Source organism: Mesoplodon densirostris, chromosome 8 (genome assembly GCF_025265405.1).
Source record: "Mesoplodon densirostris isolate mMesDen1 chromosome 8, mMesDen1 primary haplotype, whole genome shotgun sequence".
In the NCBI taxonomy this organism is placed as follows: Eukaryota; Metazoa; Chordata; class Mammalia; order Artiodactyla; family Ziphiidae; genus Mesoplodon; species Mesoplodon densirostris.
This window is the reverse complement of record NC_082668.1, coordinates 28,017,290-28,035,657: the sequence shown is the minus strand read 5'-3', so window position 1 is coordinate 28,035,657 and position 18,368 is coordinate 28,017,290. Positions and strand designations below refer to the sequence as shown.

The 18,368-nt window shown below is 33.7% G+C and overlaps 1 protein-coding gene across 30 annotated transcripts in view; it reads left to right on the top strand.

Annotated features, from left to right (window-relative positions):
• The window catches only part of MAP2 (microtubule associated protein 2), a 74,471-nt gene that overhangs the window by 42,412 nt on the left and 13,691 nt on the right, over positions 1–18,368 (top strand). For 9 of the 30 annotated variants that reach the window (XM_060105875.1, XM_060105871.1, XM_060105878.1 and 6 more), the window contains 5 exons: positions 16–222; positions 395–529; positions 3,421–3,482; positions 8,143–8,290; positions 13,216–13,556. In XM_060105875.1, coding sequence (XP_059961858.1) covers positions 16–222; positions 395–529; positions 3,421–3,482; positions 8,143–8,290; positions 13,216–13,556 — 893 coding nt within the window. Of the gene's footprint in view, positions 1–15; positions 223–394; positions 530–3,420; positions 3,483–7,033; positions 7,205–8,142; positions 8,291–13,215; positions 13,557–18,368 lie in introns of all 30 variants that reach the window. The other 21 variants (XM_060105881.1, XM_060105880.1, XM_060105876.1 and 18 more) reach the window with 8 other exon arrangements.

The following is an 18,368-nucleotide window of genomic DNA, read 5'->3' as shown; positions in this document are numbered from 1 at the left end:
TGCTTTGATCCACAGATGATGATAGGAGCATCATGACAGAACAGTTAGAAACTATTCCTAAAGAGGAGAAAGCTGAAAAGGAAGCTCGGAGACCATCTCTTGAGAAACATAGAAAAGAAAAGCCTTTTAAAACCGGGAGAGGCAGAATTTCCACTCCTGAAAGAAAAATAGCTAAAAAGGAACCTAGCACAGTCTCCAGAGATGAAGTGAGAAGGAAAAAAGGTTCATTTAACAATCACTTCTTTAAAAATGTTTTTGAAGTAATTCATTATTACTCTTTTGTAGAAGAAACTGCCTAACCATGGTAACTAATTATTGATGAAATTTCATTCGGTTTTGCTCCAAGTGTTTATTTTTTCCTGATGGTGTGCTTTTTGTGTTTTCTTATTCATAGCAGTTTATAAGAAGGCTGAACTTGCTAAAAAAACAGAAGTTCAGGCCCACTCTCCCTCCAGGAAATTCATTTTAAAACCTGCTATCAAATATACTAGACCAACTCATCTCTCCTGTGTTAAGCGGAAAACGACAGGTGACTGTTCAATTCTGCAATGTGGCTGGCAAACATGGACATGTATTTTTTTTATCTCATTACCGTAGCAGCTTCGTTTTGTTTTTCTTCCAAGAATCTCAGCAGTCATGAACAATTTCGCTATTAAGTGTCTTGTATCATTATTCTTTTTTTTTTCCCTCCCTGCAGAAGAGGTCATGACCATCTGTTTCTTTGTCATGCTCAGACTTAACAGTGATTGTATCTTGGCATTGTGCTCTAGTGTCACGTTCTGGGGATTCCTATTTTCATTCTGTGTTTTTGGTTAGACGATGGCAATGAATATAACCGTGGTATGCATTCTCATTATTTTGCTTATTTATCTCCCTCATGCTTAAAAACCCATATGTATTTGTCCTATTTTCTATATTGTTATTGCCAAATCTGTTACTGATGTTGATGAATTTACTGAGAACCACCAAGAATGCATAGTGATTTTGAGATGGAAAATGAAAGGCAAATCTGGGGTGAAATTGTGGTTGAAAAATTACTTTGCTTTTGGATGGAAGAAAAAATGGAGAAGGAAATTGTCTGGTAATCCTATCAGATTTTATTTTTCATATCCAAAATTAGCCAGGCTTTCTGGTGATACTACATCTCTTAGCTGACATTTTGTCCTTGGGATTTTCTTAAATGTGTTGGATCCAAACTGCTAAATTCCCCTACATAAGGTAGCATTCAAAAATTTAATAAATTTAAAATTTAATGAACCCCTTCCCTCCCAATATCTTAGAATTTAGGTTTATTTCTATTTTCCTACCTTCTTATTGTTCTGTCTCCTTCAGATATACTTGTTTTTTACTGTTTAAAAAGGAGTGAAAGAGTGAACATGAAGGAGTGAAACATGTTACAAATCATCACAAAAGACCATACATAATATCTATAATGTAAACTCTATTCCTAAATTTCAGTGCAAAGTATTTATTTTAAATGTATAATTGTATTAGGATACTCTTCATTTAGAATATATTTTATTTTAGCATTGATTAAATGGCACACTTGCAGTCTACAAAAGAAGACATCAGAGTTCTTAAGTCAGAAAGGAATATTTCCCAATCCATTATACATTAGAAGTGCCTTTATATGACTCTTCGGATGGCTTTAAAGGGTTAGGAGCAGCATTAACCCTTGTAAGAAAAAAAAATCAAGGTTAATGGTTTCATGATAACCACTAAAAATTTCAAGTATTTTTAATTTGTGTTCTTCATATAGAAAATATCTCATGAGCATCCTTCAATAACTAGTATGTAAGTCAGGATTTGAAAGTAGAAGACATAATTATACACACACCTTGATGATGAAGGTTTAGAATGAGGGGTTCCTCTAAGTTAAGAGTTAGGAATTAACATGACATCTCTAAATCTTATAGTGCATCTTACTTAGTACATTTTCATTAAACTTGGAATTTTTCTTCTAGTTAGAAAAATGCTTGCACAGGCAGAATCTCTTGGTTGGGGCATAAAAGCCCTATATGCCACCTAAAAAGATGAAAAATATATTAGGATCGTACAATTTCAGAGGAAATGTCAAATGGTTTGGTGAAGTACCTGCATGTCATTAGTATTCAATATGCCACACTGAGAATAACTTACCTTTTTATTTCATTCATTAAAGGAAATTTAAGATCTTTGGACTCATTAGGATCTTCCTTTTTTATTCAAATATTAAGATACTCAAACAGAAAGCATATACCAAACATGAGTTTCATTGACTTAAAGCAAAGTATATATGTCACAGAAAAAATGAGCTATATTGTAGAAATAGTAAAGAGGCATAATTTGCACTGATTCTTTTAAAAAAAAATAGTTTCAGAGTCTGCGAATAATCTTACTAGCCAGTCCTAAATAGCATGGAACATATTGTAGGCCGTTACTGTTTTTGTCTTAGAACTGCACATGGCACAAGAAACCTTTTTGAAACTCATTTGGAGCGCTTATAAGGATAAGTATTTTTTTTTCCAGAGGATTTCTCTCTTGTGAAAGAAAATTAAGGTGGAAGTAAACACACAAGTTTATGCCTTTTATTTTCTTAGCCCAATTGTTAAATAGGGACAGTTTCCCCAAACACAAAGGGTTGTGTTCAATCATGAAAGATATTTAAGTCAAGTCAGGTAAGTCATCAGCAGAAATTATGCTAGAGATGATGGAGTTTAAAATTGAAACCAGAAGTATAAAACAGCAGCAAGAGAAACAACAGTAACAGATGTGGTAATAATTTCATACAGGAAGTGCATGTGTAGAACATGGTCTATTTTACTGAACTTAAATTTCTTCTCATGTTTTCTCTTCTTGACAAGCCATTTTTCTTCCCTTCCCTTCTCATGTGGTCCGTTTCACGTCAAACAAGTGTGTCATTCATATTGTGAAATGAAGGGGTGCAGAGGGAAAGGGGTTGGCAGAGCATGACAGTTTAAAATATAAAATGCAGAAATGTCTGTAGATATGACAGTGGCTACATAAAGAAGGTTTGGGAATCTCTGTGAATATTCTTATGTGATGCCCACCTTAGAAACCAGTCACTCCCCTTTTCCTTAAATTCTGCAGCATTCGGATTACTGTCCTATGATTTCCATTCTGAAGGATCAATTGTAATTTAAGGGTACATTGGTAACAGATAGAAAATTACTTGGTGTGCTTACCTGTGCTTTGGTAAACACTGGGTTATAGTAATTAGCACACTCTATAGTGGGAGCCACATGCTATAATGTTCTTATTATTCGGGTTTCTTCAGTTACTGAATTTGAGTCTCAATATAAACAAAATTCACTTTGCATTGTCTGTTGACACAACTGAATATCCAAAAGGCATTAAAAATGCATTTACGTGGTCTTTAGCCACTAAGTGTGTGGTTGTTTTTGTCTCCTCTCTCAACAGCAGCAGGTGCTGAATCAGCTCAGGCTCCCAGTGTATTTAAACAGACAAAGGACAAAGTGTCTGTGAGTAAAATAGCTTCTTCCTTGCTCTTCATTCAACATTCCCTTTGGTATTAGTGGCAATGTTTCAATAATTTTAGATAAAATTTAGACTTTAGATGTTTACTCTTTTAAAACATTTTAGATCATTCAACTCACCCAGATTGATTCTTGATGGCATTCAAGCATGTCCGAATGTCTTCTGGAATGTGATGGTAGCTGGTGAGGGCAGAGCTGGCATTTAGGCTGCCTCTTTTTTAGTAAGACAAAAACATGTGAAACACCATAATGATCTGGCAAAAGTGGGGGAGCCCAGTTTATTTACTTTTCACAGAATCAAGATAAACCATTATAATCAACACTAAACTGTATTTTACAACACATTTTCATTATTGTTTTACAAAATAAGAATATGAGAAAATTAATGTAGATGAGAAAAATAAGTAAAAATATATTATCTCCTTATCTAAAGATAACTGCAGTTACCATTTTGACATAAAATCTTAATTTTTTTTACACATTTATATGTTTAATAACAAAGATGGAAACACCACATATCAGTTTTTTAATTAAACAATAAACAGATTTCCATGTCATTAAACATTCTTGTACATCATTTTAATGACTACATAATATTTCATTTTGTATTTTTACTGTGATGTTCTTAATCAATTTCCCATTACTTGACATTCAAACCAGTTTTCTTTTATTTTAGCAGTATTACTGTAGAAATCTTTTTGGCTACATCTATGAATGTATCCATATGCATGTCCTTAGGATAATTTTGTAGTAGCAAAATCATTGTTTCAAAAAGAAAGTCCACATTTAAACTTTTTGCTGCATATTGTCAAATTGTCCTCCAGAAAGGTTCTACAGCTTATATGTCCTCCAGCTGTATATGAACATGCTTGTATTTGTTATTACTAGATATCTCTATACTTTTTCTATATTTACCAAGTTATGGAGATGAAATATTTTGTTGTTTTAATTTGGTTGTATTAATGATGTTTAGCTTCTTCTATGTTTATAAATCTTTTATATTTCTTATTTTGCAAATTTTATTTTTATATTATTAATCATGTTTTTTAAATTTTCAAAAGACCAAAACCAACACAAAGTATTTTACTTCTTTCTTATTGAAAGAAAAAAGTTAAAAGACTTATCATGGAATCCTAAAATTACAACAAATAATTTGAGTGATGATAATTAGTAATGTATCACAATGTTCTGGGTCTTAGCCATCATGTATGATATGTAAATCACAATTCTTAGTTTAGCTTTCTAAAAACTAATAAAATTTTAGACTTCTTTTTATTTATTGTGAAAAATAGGAATTCATTTTCAATGACAGCCAAACGTTTTATATCATATTGAAGTTGAAGCCAAGGGACTTTATGTTGATTAAAAAATATATGTATATTGATTATTATATAAATGTTTTCAGACATATTCCTGAACTTATGGCAAGCAATAGAATCCATTTAGCACTTTGGTAATTTTAGTCCTTATTTTGAACACACTGCTATTTCAAGATTTGTATCTCTTTACCTTGTTTCTGATGGGGAACTAGTGGGTTATGTTGGTTAAGAGCAGGACCATGAAACAGGCCAGATCCAAGTTTTGAATGTTTATTAACTATATGGTCTTTTTCTTCCTGTGTCTTAATTTTCCAAAAATAAAGGGAGGAGTAAAAATTCCTATATCATAAGTGAGTTGTAAACACTAAGTAAGTAATTTTATGAAATAATACATTCTATAGTGCTTAGAACATAGTATTTATTCAATAAACAGCAATTATTATTATTATTATTATTATTATTTTAAAAGTGGAAGTCTTTAGGAGCAGATACAGAAAGTAAGTCTGAGCTTTCTCTTGGTAAAATATTTTTTAAGATTATAAAATAATTTTAAGATTACATAAAATAATTATGTAAATAATTATTATGAAATTATTATGTAAATAATTATTATGAAATTATTAATTTCATAATATTTATGAAATATTATGAATAATTACGAAAATAATTTTTAAGATTACATTGTTTGCAAAATCTTTCAGAAATTTTCAAGTCCGTTGGTCTTCAAGTAACTCAACAAGAATTAGCATTCAATGCTTACACTTGGACAGAGAACATACACATCTGACACAAAAACTAACCTTTTTCCTTGTAAATGCCCATCTCATCCTTCTGAAGAAGGGAGATTAGACCACCATTCTTTCTAACTTTTTCTCATTTAAAATCCTCCTTTTTCCTTGTAACCTCATCCTCTTCCTATGTTTCCTAAAACCTCAAGATTAACTCAGTACATCCATCAGAACAGTTCTCTACGATTTTTCAATTGATCTTTATTGTGAACCTAACCTATAATCTTTCATTTCATTTGAGTTTTTTTGTTTGTTTGTTCATTTTATTTTGTTTTTGTTTTTAGCAGGAGATTAGTAGATGTCTTTCATAATTTGAGGCAATCCAATTACTCCATTTTCTTTCCTATTCCACACTTTTGAAATTCACTGATTTGTGGGTAGCATCAGTCAAAACAGAATGACTTGTGCTGACCCAGTTATACTTCCCACTCAAGGTGCTGGGTCTTTAAAACAAGAAGTGATTCGTGCAATCTGTGAATACTTATGCCTCTTCGAAGTGTCTACCGAGGTTACAACTTGAGATAAAAATCTTAGTTTCAACTGCTGTTTTTTTATCGGCTAAATCATATTAATTATTTGAAGATAAAAATCTCCTCGGCTTTGTCATACTTGTCTGTATCTTTAACAGTCTCCCCTGAGACATGTGGCATGCCAGCATAGCTTTCTCCAAAAGCTGTATATATATGTACAACCACTTACACTTGCTCTTTCTGACAATCTTCCCAGGGATTATCAACACCTGTGAAATAAGTCTTGTGATTTTTATGGGCAATCTAGTCAGTGTTGACTTTCATTTTTAGAATTTATAGCACATCATACAAACTGTGGTCTCTGCATAAAAATGTTATTAATTCTATGGTATAACTTGGTCCCTGGTATGCATTTGACTCATGAAATGAACTCATTATATATAAAATCTGCAATTTTCTGATGAAATCAGTGTAGATAATCTGAAAATACATTTTCTCAACTTAAAAAAGAACTATTTTCCATTATTAGGCCTTAAATATACTTTGTTCTAAAGTTCGTGAAATGTGATCAAAATGTTGATTATATATACCATTTAAGGGCTGTGTTTATTAAAGGAACAATTCCAACAGACTCTCAAGATATTTTCCAAATATGGTAACATTATAAGGTTTATGGCTTAATCAGAGACCTTATACATAGAATTTATAAATAATATTTTAATCTATATTCTCATTATATATGTATTCTTAAGTTAGTTCCAGTTAAAAAGATGTGTTCAATGAAAATCTCTCGTTCTCACATAATATACATCTCTATCATTGATTAAACCATTTATCATGTGTTCTTATTAAAAGCAGACATTTAATTTCTTATACGTTTACATGTTTTTTTTTTAATTTTCCTTTTACTTCATAGTTTGGTTTATTTTGTGCTTTTGTTTGTTTTCTTTCATGGCTAGAATTCTACCTTGTCAAAGATTCCTGCCTTACAGGGTAGCACAAAGTCCCCACGATGCAGCTCAGCCTGCCCTAGTACGACTAAAAGGGCTACATTTTCTGACAGTTTATTCATACAGCCCACCTCAGCGGGCTCCACAGACCGTTTACCATACTCAGAATCAGGGAACAAGGTAAGGCAGCAAGCCAATCAAAGGTGCAGAAAGGAACATAATTTGGGAGAAGGACACAATTCAGTAAATGTATAAAAGCAAAGACTTTCAGTTCTGAAGTGTTTGACATATAAACAATAGACCTTATTAAAAACAAGTACAAATTAAGTGTTTTGTAGTTATAAATAGTCTAATCATTAAAAAATAGATGTCTTTTTGTAAGATAGATGCATAATTAATTTATTATTTATTTGATATTTAATAAAATTTCAAATACAAAATATACTATATATGATGTTACATGTGACATATTATATATAATATTGTACCAAATTATATTATATATAATATAATAGTATGGGCTCAGTATCAGACACATCAAGATTTAATACTAACTCTGCTACCTCTCAACTCAGTGATTTTTGAAAAAATTACATAAACTGATGAAAGCTGTTTCCTCAGCTCTAAAATGCATATAACATTTTTTGTAAAAATTAAATCATAAATTGATGTAAAGTACTTAGCATTCCTGTCACGTAAGTGCACAGTATATGGTGGTGATAATTGCTAAATACTGCGCATGCAGTGCCTTTCTGCCAGTCCTTTCTGATTAATACATTATCATGCTGATGAAGACTTCTCAGTTAAAATTATTAATTTCCTGGAGACTACTTGAGCACATTATTTTTATCCATGTTATCATTTAGAGTTTGAATTTCACAATCGATTTTTAGCACTAACTCCAAAATAATATATTTTTATAAAACCTCTAGGCAAATCTGAATTCTTTCTAAGTTTTGAAGCAGAAATTCTTATAAGTATATAAAAGTCAGTAGTGTGGATTAAAAGAAATTCATCTATCAGCACAGGAGGAAACTTAGCCAGAGCAATGTAATTACTTTGCATAATTAAAACGAAGATTCACAGGAACGCAACGTCGTTTTATTTTCCCCAATCAGGATGGAGTAACCAAGAGCCCAGAAAAGCGCTCTTCTCTGCCGAGACCGTCCTCCATTCTCCCTCCTCGACGAGGCGTATCAGGAGACAGAGATGAGAACTCCTTCTCTCTCAACAGTTCTATCTCCTCTTCTGCACGGCGGACCACTAGTAGGTTTATTTTGCTTTGGCTTCGTGTTCATTCATTTTTTAAAAATCCCTTAAGTGGAGTAGCTTATAATGTACTTATATTTTACATTTGCCAATAAAATATGCATTAAAGTCAGATTATATTTGTCCTAAGAATCAGAGACCCAGGCTATCAATGGGTCCAAAACAATTATTTGAGTCAAAACAACTGATGGAGGAGATGAGTACATACTACCTCATTATCCATTAAATAGGATTGAAATAAAGTCATTTTCAGAATATATTTTCTCTCTTCAAGTTTAAAGTAAAAAAGAAAACTCGAGGGCTTCCCTGGTGGTGCAGTGGTTGAGAGTCCGCCTGCCAATGCTAGGGGACACGGGTTCATGCCCCGGTCCGGGAAGATCCCACATGCCGCGGAGCAGCTAGGCCCGTGAGCCATGGCTGCGGGGCCTGCGCGTCCGGAGCTTGTGCTCCGCAATGGGAGAGGCCACAACAGTAAGAGGCCCGCGTACCGCAAAAAAAAAAAAAAAAAAGAAAAAAAAGAAAATTCGAAAGAACTAATTAGTAGAGAAAACCCATAGTCAGGGATTTTTTTTTTTTGGCCACACCGCACGGCGTACCGAACTTCCCCGATCAGGGATGGAACCCGCGCCGTCTGCAGTGAAAGCTCGGAGTCTTAACCACTGGACCACCAGGGAAGTCCAGGGACTTTTTAAATATAAAAGCTTAACCTTTATTAGAATTCCAAGTCCTAAAATCTAACTAGAAAATCAACAATCAAAATTAAGGATCCTGCTCAATTTGGTAAGAATTTGTGTTCCAATGAGGCTGTAAACATAGCATGTTCTGTGCAATAGCTTCAGTTTCTTTTGATTTCATAATGTAATGGTCAGCAATTATCACAGTTTATGTAAAGAATATAAAAAGTTCCAATCATTACCCACTTATGTGCTATGTTGCTACCAAGACTATCTAGTAATTTAAATTATTTTCATAAACGTGTTTCTATTACCACAAAAATACTACCATTTATTAATCACATATATGTGCTAAAATCTTAAGACACATTTTTCAATCAGTTTAATTAACAATGCTGATGGTTAGGTATTAATAACCTCATTAAATCTACCGATGAGAAAACTGACCTTTTAAAGACAGTAACTTGTTCAATACTACACAGCTAGTAAATGGTTGAATTTGGTTTTCAGCCCACTGATAAGTTCACAACCTGTCCTCTTAATGTCTTCTCTATATTTATTTAGAAGAAATAGTATTAGGGAACTGTTCTGTAGAATCACTCAGAGAATAGTATCCCTGTCATTTAAAAACTATTACAAAATGGTGGAAACATTTGGAGAATAACATCTCTGTCATTTAAAATCCATTACAAAAGTGTTGGAAATTGCTACTACTATCACATTATAGTTGATTTCACCACTTATTTTCTAAGTATTTAATAATAATTGCCCCACTTCAAATGTGACTATTTTGTGTGACACTTAAACAGTGTTTTTTGCCTACGGTGAAAGTGTTTATTATAATTAAAGCCATTGTGTCTCACACCGTTTGGATTCATAAAGCATTAACATCCTTTGAAATACATGCTAGGAACACTTTGAAATGACTAAAACTCTTTTTCACCTTAACACATGTAAAGTATGCAAACTAGCAAAGAAGACGCTTAAGAGTTAGTAATCTCCAGAGAAGAGAATTTAACTCCAAATACCTGGAGTTGGAATTGGGCATCAGCAATTACCCCAGGGATGTTGAGCCAACACAAAGGCCCCAGTGCTTCCCAAAGGCACACCTTGAATTATGCTTGTATTTGTTGCCATGGAAGCAAAATGACACTTTCTTACATAAATCCACATCTTTGAGTCACTGTACTCTGCCTTTTAAAATGTATCTGTATACAAATTGCTTTTTATGTTCTGAGCCAATTCTGTTTTGACTTTTTACCTTTACTTATGCTCATAAGCATATGACATTGTATTATTTGGTAATGAACATAATGGATACTCTGATAATCTAGGACATAGGGTCTATTTTAGCTCTACATAGCAATAGCTAAAAGGCATAGGGACAATTAGCAGAACAAGCAGTTTGCCTCCTCCCATTTGCCTATCATCTCCTTAACTGCACACAGGAATATTCTAGTATTTTGTACAGCTATTGAAAAGATTTGAAAGAAAGTGCTATGCAGGAAGTTCATTCAGCCCAAGAGGAGGGAAAGACATTGTCACTGAAGAGTTGACAAGATAAATAAGAACATAGTGTCATAGAGTAACTCATAAATCTTTTTTAAATCATTTTAGTAATTTAGATTTAATCTTTTCTATTTCAGAACTAATAAGAAACACTCAAATTTGTCATTTTTGATGACTAGAACATAATTTATTACAATAAAAATTGATAGTATCTATTGAACAGCAGCATTAAGAGCTTCTTAATACTTGTGTTTTTTTCTCATTCTCCAGATATAACACAGAACCTTCCTCCTTTACTTTTTCAAAACTTAAAGCCATTTTCTAGGGGTATAGAAATAACTCTTACTTTTACACAAATGTTTCTTTTAGTAAATATTGTTATGCACATCCAGATTATTGCTTTAACTCAGTCTCCATGAAGTGAAAAATACCTCAGCACACTTGGATAAATTCTGAATCAAATTCATACCATTAAAAAAAATATGTTGATCTCCTGCTGTGTTCAGGCCCCATAAAAGACACCAGTGTTAGGTAGAGTGGCAAATAATACAGAGATGATCTCTCTCCCCAAAAGACCTGAGCTATTTAAAAGTGATGACGTGATGGAGAATACATTTGAAGAAGAAATAAAGTTTCTGAAGAGATTTTTCAGGACATAGTGACTGACTCAAACCAACATCAAAACCTTGCCATAAACAAATGTTATAGCCAGGAATCTACAAAAAGACAAGTTGAATGTGGTTGTATTATCCTGGTCTTGAAATGTCATATTTGTGGAAAGCAATAAAAATCACTAATTTATCACTTTACTCTTCTCAAATCCCATTTCATATTGCCAGTTGAATAGTCTACCCATGTCTTGCCCTTCTACTAAAAGACCAAAAGGACACAGGGCAACTTTGCCTTGATATGTGAAAACTGTTCACTGAGAGAGGAAGTAAAATTATTCTGGTTATCCAGGAGACTGAGTCTAGACCAATGGGTAGATTTACTTTGTCTGCAGACTACAATTATCTCAGAAGCGCTCTTGAGCTCACTCCTTGTAAATATTTAAGCAAAGATTAATTGTCTCCTTTCTCAGGAAGAACTTTCTGCACTGATGATGAATTACATCAGATGACTCTACGATCCCTTTTACTTCATTGATTTTAAAATTAATGAGTTATATCTTTATCCTCTACAAAATTTCCAGAAGATTCATTGATTTTACAAAGTTACATACTCAGTAGTAAAAAATAAAAATCATGCCCTTCTATAAAATATTTTAAAAAGTGAAACAATTTGTATAATAAATGTAAACAATGTAAATCAGTGTTCTATTATTGGAATCAATGTATTATTTTAGACGAAAGATTTTTAGAGTTAAGAGAAAGTTCAACAACTATTAAGAAGCTAAATATCATATCTGGCTTAGCATTTAGTATCATCTGGGTAAATGAACCTCAATGTCCTTACTGTTAAATTAGACATAATAAGAGCTGCCTCTACTGCATGTGTGTATGTTTGGTTATCAAATGTTCGGTATTCACAAAAGTGCTTTGAAATCTGTTAAGGTGTATATACTCATTTATATCATTATTCTTTCAAAAAAGCATTTGAAATGGCATTTAAACCCACATTAAAAAAATAATGTGAGAAACATAGCATAGGAAAATGAGGGGAAATGAGTTAAGTGATAAAATGAGGTTAACATCAAGTTGAGGCAAAGAAATACACCTCACAATATCTTTATTATTAATAGACAGTGAAGGATTATTGATTTGACTCCAAACTGCAAACTAATAATGAACGTATGGGAGAAAACACAATCTGGTACAAGATTCACTGTGAACATATTGCTACAACACCCTACTTTTCTAAGGAAAGAAATTGTTTTGTTTTGTTTTTTTTCTAATAAGAGCTAAGATATATTTCCTTATAAAGGAAATAATTGCAAACACAGTCAGGTACAAGATTCAATGTGAATAAATTTTTATAACATCCCACTTTTCTAAGGAGAGAACTAGATTTTTTTTTTAGAGTTAAATAATTTTCTATGCAGGCCAAAAGCATGTGATCTAAATATACAATTTTATGTTGTGTATCCACCTGGATCTCGGAATAAACTTACTACACAAAAGAACGCGTGGTCTGCATGTCATTTAAGGACTCTTCAGTAAATATGAGTCCACAAAGAACGTTAAGTGCAGACTCTTTTTCCAACTAAAGGCAGATCCATATACCTAAATGATCACACAAGAAGAAAACACTTTTGACACATTCATAATGAGAATTAAGAATAAATCAGGGGCTTCCCTGGTGGCACAGTGGTTGAGAGTCCGCCTGCCAATGCAGGGGACGCGGGTTTGTGTCCCGGTCCGGGAGGATCCCACATGCCGCGGAGCGCCTGGGCCCGTGAGCCATGGCCGCTGAGCCTGTGCGTCCGGAGCCTGTGCTCCGCAACTGGAGAGGCCAAAACAGTGAGAGGCCTGCGTACTGCAAAAAAAAAAAAAAAAAAAAGAATAAATCAGGAAAACCCAAGTATTATCTTCACATTGATAGAATCAAAAGAATGTCACCAGTTTATGGGCCTAAAAATAGGAGGTTCTCACCTTTTTGAGCATTGTTGTAATTCATAAATATTCTAAACCCTTTAGAAATTTAATGAATTATGAGTTCTAACAATGGATGGGAAGGGGAATGTCTCCAGGAGAACTTTCTGACACTGTGGTTTGGGTTCTGTTTTGTCTGTTAATATAGGGTCAGAGCCAATTCGCAGACCAGGAAAGAGTGGCACTTCAACACCCACTACCCCCGGATCAACCGCCATCACTCCTGGGACCCCACCAAGCTATTCTTCACGCACACCAGGCACTCCTGGAACCCCTAGCTACCCCAGGACCCCTCACACACCAGGAACCCCCAAGTCTGCCATCTTGGTGCCCGGTGAGAAGAAAGTTGCCATTATACGTACGCCTCCAAAATCTCCTGCTACTCCCAAGCAACTTCGGCTTATCAACCAACCACTGCCAGATCTGAAGAACGTCAAATCCAAAATTGGATCGACAGACAACATCAAATACCAACCTAAAGGGGGGCAGGTAAGAATCACATGAACACACGTATTTGCTGCCAAAGTAAAATCCCATTACTTATTATGTTGTCATCCTCATATTATAGGCTAACGGTTCTTAAAACAAAAGGGAGATGGAGGTTTTAAAGCGTTACAGGTTATGATTTATTGCTGAGAGTATGGATCTTATCTGAGAAAGATAGCTTATGAAATATGATGGAAATCATATGGCATGTCCATTCCTTGTGGTTATTACTAGATAAAAATTGATTTAACCATATAAGAGAATCTTTTAGTTGACTACCTAACAGATCTTTTCTAAATGTATCTCTGTTGCCTTGTGGATTTTAACTTAAGAGATTAAAGTTACATTTCTGATATGAATTTGAGTGATCTATTTTAGATCCTGACTGTGAGTTCCTTTGACCATCTTTTAGTAATTCCACTTTTATCTCTTTCCTTCTCCCCAAGGATTTCCTATGACATCTTCTACCATTTTCCCATGTTCCTTCCAAATCAGAGCATGGGTCCCCAAGTTTCTTCTCTGGCTGCTATTGCCTAAACATTGCAAAGGGCAAATATTCATGTTGATAATTAATAGACAGTTCTATATGGTTCTATTGGAAAATCTATTTCAGATTAATTGTATTGAATAGGGTTCTTAGTAAAATTCTAACTACTAACTCTTAACTTCAGCTTCAGAGCAAACATTCACATTTTTTTTCCAACCAGAGGGCTTTGAGTTCTACCTTAACCTGAACCTTGCTTTTACACTGTGTGTTTGGACAAAGCAATTAGGGCTAATACAATACAAATACAAATATCATTTAATATTTCCCTTGTGATATTGATATACCCATAGTTTGACTTGTATTGTCAATGAAGAGATAAAACACCCATCCATTAGTGAAAGAAGAGAGAAAGCAATAATTTCCTTTATACATTAGCAAACTTGTAATGCCCTTTCAATATACCAAAAAAGCTTTTCTTTTTAACCTCAATATTATTTTCTTTGACTCTTTTTCTTATCTCTTATATTTCCTGCCACTGATTTCTGGTATCCCTCTCTCATGCCACAGAAAATGTATTTTCAGCAGGTTTAGAAGAAACGTCTTGCCAAAACGTGAGGCTGTCGAAGACTCCTACTCAGTGATGAAACAAAAAATATTGCTTCTTCCTTTAGCAACAGACTTCTTTGCTTTCTCATTGTGATTCTGTTCAAGGAAGTCCAAAGAGTTAAGCAAAAATCAACCAAAGAAAGGACGAAGGACTCAGTATGCCATTTTCAGAACAACTGTAACATTCTATAATAATATAGTCACAGAAAGATGCTTTTTCATAGAAAAATGTCATTAAAATATGAGCTACAAGAAACCCTTTTTAAGCATAAAACAAAAATAGTTCTACCAAGTTTAAGCCTGTAATTCGAAAAATCTCATACTCTTGCCTTTATCACAGTTTTTCACATCCAAGAGAGGGAAATATTTTGAGCCTTTTGGAAATATCCAAATGTCATATTATTTTTATATTTATACATAAATAATTGAAAAGAGTAGTTGAATAAAATAAATTTAGTACCAATTTGCAAGTTTATTATTTTAGCTCTTTTGAGCTACCCCCTAAAATAGGGTAATTATCATGTGTATTTAAAATCAATTCTCTTTTTATAACTATTCCAGTGTCCTGGTATTGTCCTTAACTAAATGCAAGGTTTACTTGCTTATCTTCTGGAAAATATTGATACTTAAAAGAACCTGTTTCTTCTTAGTATCACAAGTGAATATTAAGTACCTCAAAGATATTTTATTGAAACTAAAAAGAAAATCTAATAAGGGAATAATTATTGATATAACTTGACAATAAATGATTTTATTCAAAGGACTTTTCAAGACAGACAAAAAGTTGTTTTGGCCTCAGCTTTGCTAGAATCATTAAGTTAAACGAAGCCCAAAATATGAAGACTTATTTATTTTTTCTTTCTACTTCATTATGATATCTGGCTGTGAATATTTCTATGTCTAATTTTAATTGACTTCTACTATATTTGTTAATTGATAAAGTTGATATAAAGATGTCTCACTCGTTTGAGCTGAACTAATGCTGCCCTAGAGATTATGGTAATTAAGGGTTAGTAAAGATATGACACAAAAAATTACAGAAGGAACAAAAATAGCCTCAAATCAGCATGTCATTTGAAGAAAATCTCTTGTTCCGTGAGGCAAGTGGTAACCTGATGCAAAATTATCCTATTGCATCTTCAGATGACTTGGAAAAAATCTACAACAGTGGAGTTATGAAGTGACTTTCGTTGGAGAAGCAGGAGGTATTTCCTCACCAAGATAAGAAATAGATGGAGGGAATATATTTGCCTTCTATTTTGTGATAGATGGCATCAGTGCATTTAAATTGGACAGGAAAATGAATTGGGAAATTGAGATGCACTACAGTTGAACTGTTTTTGTAGGAAAAGTATTTCACTCAACACTTTATCCCCGTAAAAGCCTCCTTATAGTGTATGATCTTCTCAAATACAGGGAGTGAGGAAAGGGTCTTTTTCTGTACATGTTAAACTGGGGATTTTGATTGGATTTTAAAGGTTCAACCTTATAAAATGACTAAGAGAAATTTTTATGTTAAAGCTTCTTAGAAATTGTCAAGATGATATGCTAAAGACCCTTGTTATCTGACAGAGAATCCATAAATGCACCCTGTTGGGGAAATTGAAGCCAGTGGCATGTTGTCCCCAATAGTAATTGTATATACTAGGATATTTGAATGGACAGTGACCAACCCAGAATCACTGAAGAGGACCAAAACAATATTATACCTTCTGTAGGAGCCCTGTTTTGTAATAGACATATGTCATCTATAGTTATTGAGAAAAAAAGTCACACAACTCTTATTGGTGAAGATGGGAGTAAATTGGTAGATGTAACCTTAATTTAATTAATTCAAACCATCTGCACAGACTCTATTGTCATAAAATTCAGAGTGGTTTAATTGTATGTAAATAATTTAATTTTAAAAGATTTATTATTGTTGTTTTAAAGTTTGTGCAATCACTAATATTAGGGAGAGGAAATGTATAATGAAAGATATAGTGTCTTAGGAATTCAACAACTTTCCAAGTTGGGAAGCTTTATTATTTGCCCCATTTTGAACATTTATTGCTCTTCCATATGTATAAGTTTTGTGCTTATGGCTATTATCTCTTCTGTTGAAGTCCAATTTTCTATTGGCAAAGAGGCTCAGCTCAGGTCTCAGTTCAGTGAGGCAAATCAATGCCTAATGGAATAGATAAGCTAGCTGAAGATATTAGGAGCTTTACAGAAAGCAATAAAGTTAATCTTTTCAGCTAAAATATAAATTCATTCTACTGTAAAGAACATATGCAATCTCGGATTTACTATAGATAGTAAGCTTGGTTGATTTAACTCAAGGCATAGGTAAAGCTATCTTATTTTTTTTTTTTTTTTTTTTTTTTTTTTTTTTTTTTTTTTTTTTTTTTTGCGGTATGCGGGCCTCTCACTGTTGTGGCCTCCCCCGTTGCGGGGCACAGGCTCCGGACGCGCAGGCTCCAGACGCGCAGGCTCAGCGGCCATGGCTCAAGGGCCCAGCCGCTCCGCGGTATATGGGATCCTCCCAGACCGGGGCACGAACCCGTATCCCCTGCATCGGCAGGCGGACTCTCAACCACTTGCGCCACCAGGGAGGCCCAAAGCTATCTTATTAAGTGTATTAATTTAAAACTATCTCAATGTACCTAGCTCCCTAATCTACATTAAATCTAAAGCTAAATTTTAGAATAAATAGTGTTAGCTTTTTAAGGACTAGGCTGCTTGATTTAAACAAAGATAAGAAAATAAACAATTTCTCTAAATGTGAGGCATAAAAAATTTAAGCAACAACTCAATGAATGGTACTTTTTCTATCTGTGGATCAGATGTTTTTTTTATAGGTACTTTGATTTATATGGAATACTCCTACATGTTTTGACAGGTTTCTTGTTTTTTCTCCGTCAGCTTTATGAAGATCAGTATACAAAGCACCTTGTGATAGTTGAAAGATACTAATGAGGTGGTTTCACAAATCAGAACAAAGAGTTTTCTTTTCATCTCCCTTTCCTTCATTCCATATCCTGGCCATCTTTAGGTGCTAATGATTTTGTGCCCCAAACAGCACTTATTCTACCCATTTCTTGCAGTCCACTCTCCACCACCCTAGCACAGGATATGTTATATCTTGTTGATATCACTGCAATAGTTGTTAACTAGTCTCCCTTCGTCTGTTCTTTTCTCTTTTTTTTAATTTTTATTTTATATTGGAGTATAGTTGATTTAAAATGTTGTCCTAGTAGCAGGTGTACAGCAAAGTGACTCAGTTATACATATACATATATCCATATTTTTCAGATTCTTTTCCCATATAGGTTATTACAGAATATTGAGTAGAATATTTCTGTTCTTTTCTCTATCTGATATACTCTCGATACTGTATCCAGGGCTTCTCACCGTATTTATAAATTCCATTGTATAATTGATTATTTAATGTCTATCTTGTCTCACCTACTAGACCATAAGCTCCATAAAATCAGGGATGAGGTCTGTTTTGTCCTCAGTGTTCAGTATATGGTAGGTATTTGGCATATTTGTTGAGTGAAAGTTGAATGAATGTAGTATACTATATGCATCGAGAGATGCATTCTTTCTAGTGACTTGTTGAATGAGTGTGACTGCCTAAAGCTGTTACAGTTATTTCCCAAAGAAACACCCCACGCTGAGACCACAGTGAATTTTGGCTGAGAGAATATTGGATCAGAATGTAAGAGCTGAGTTCTTGG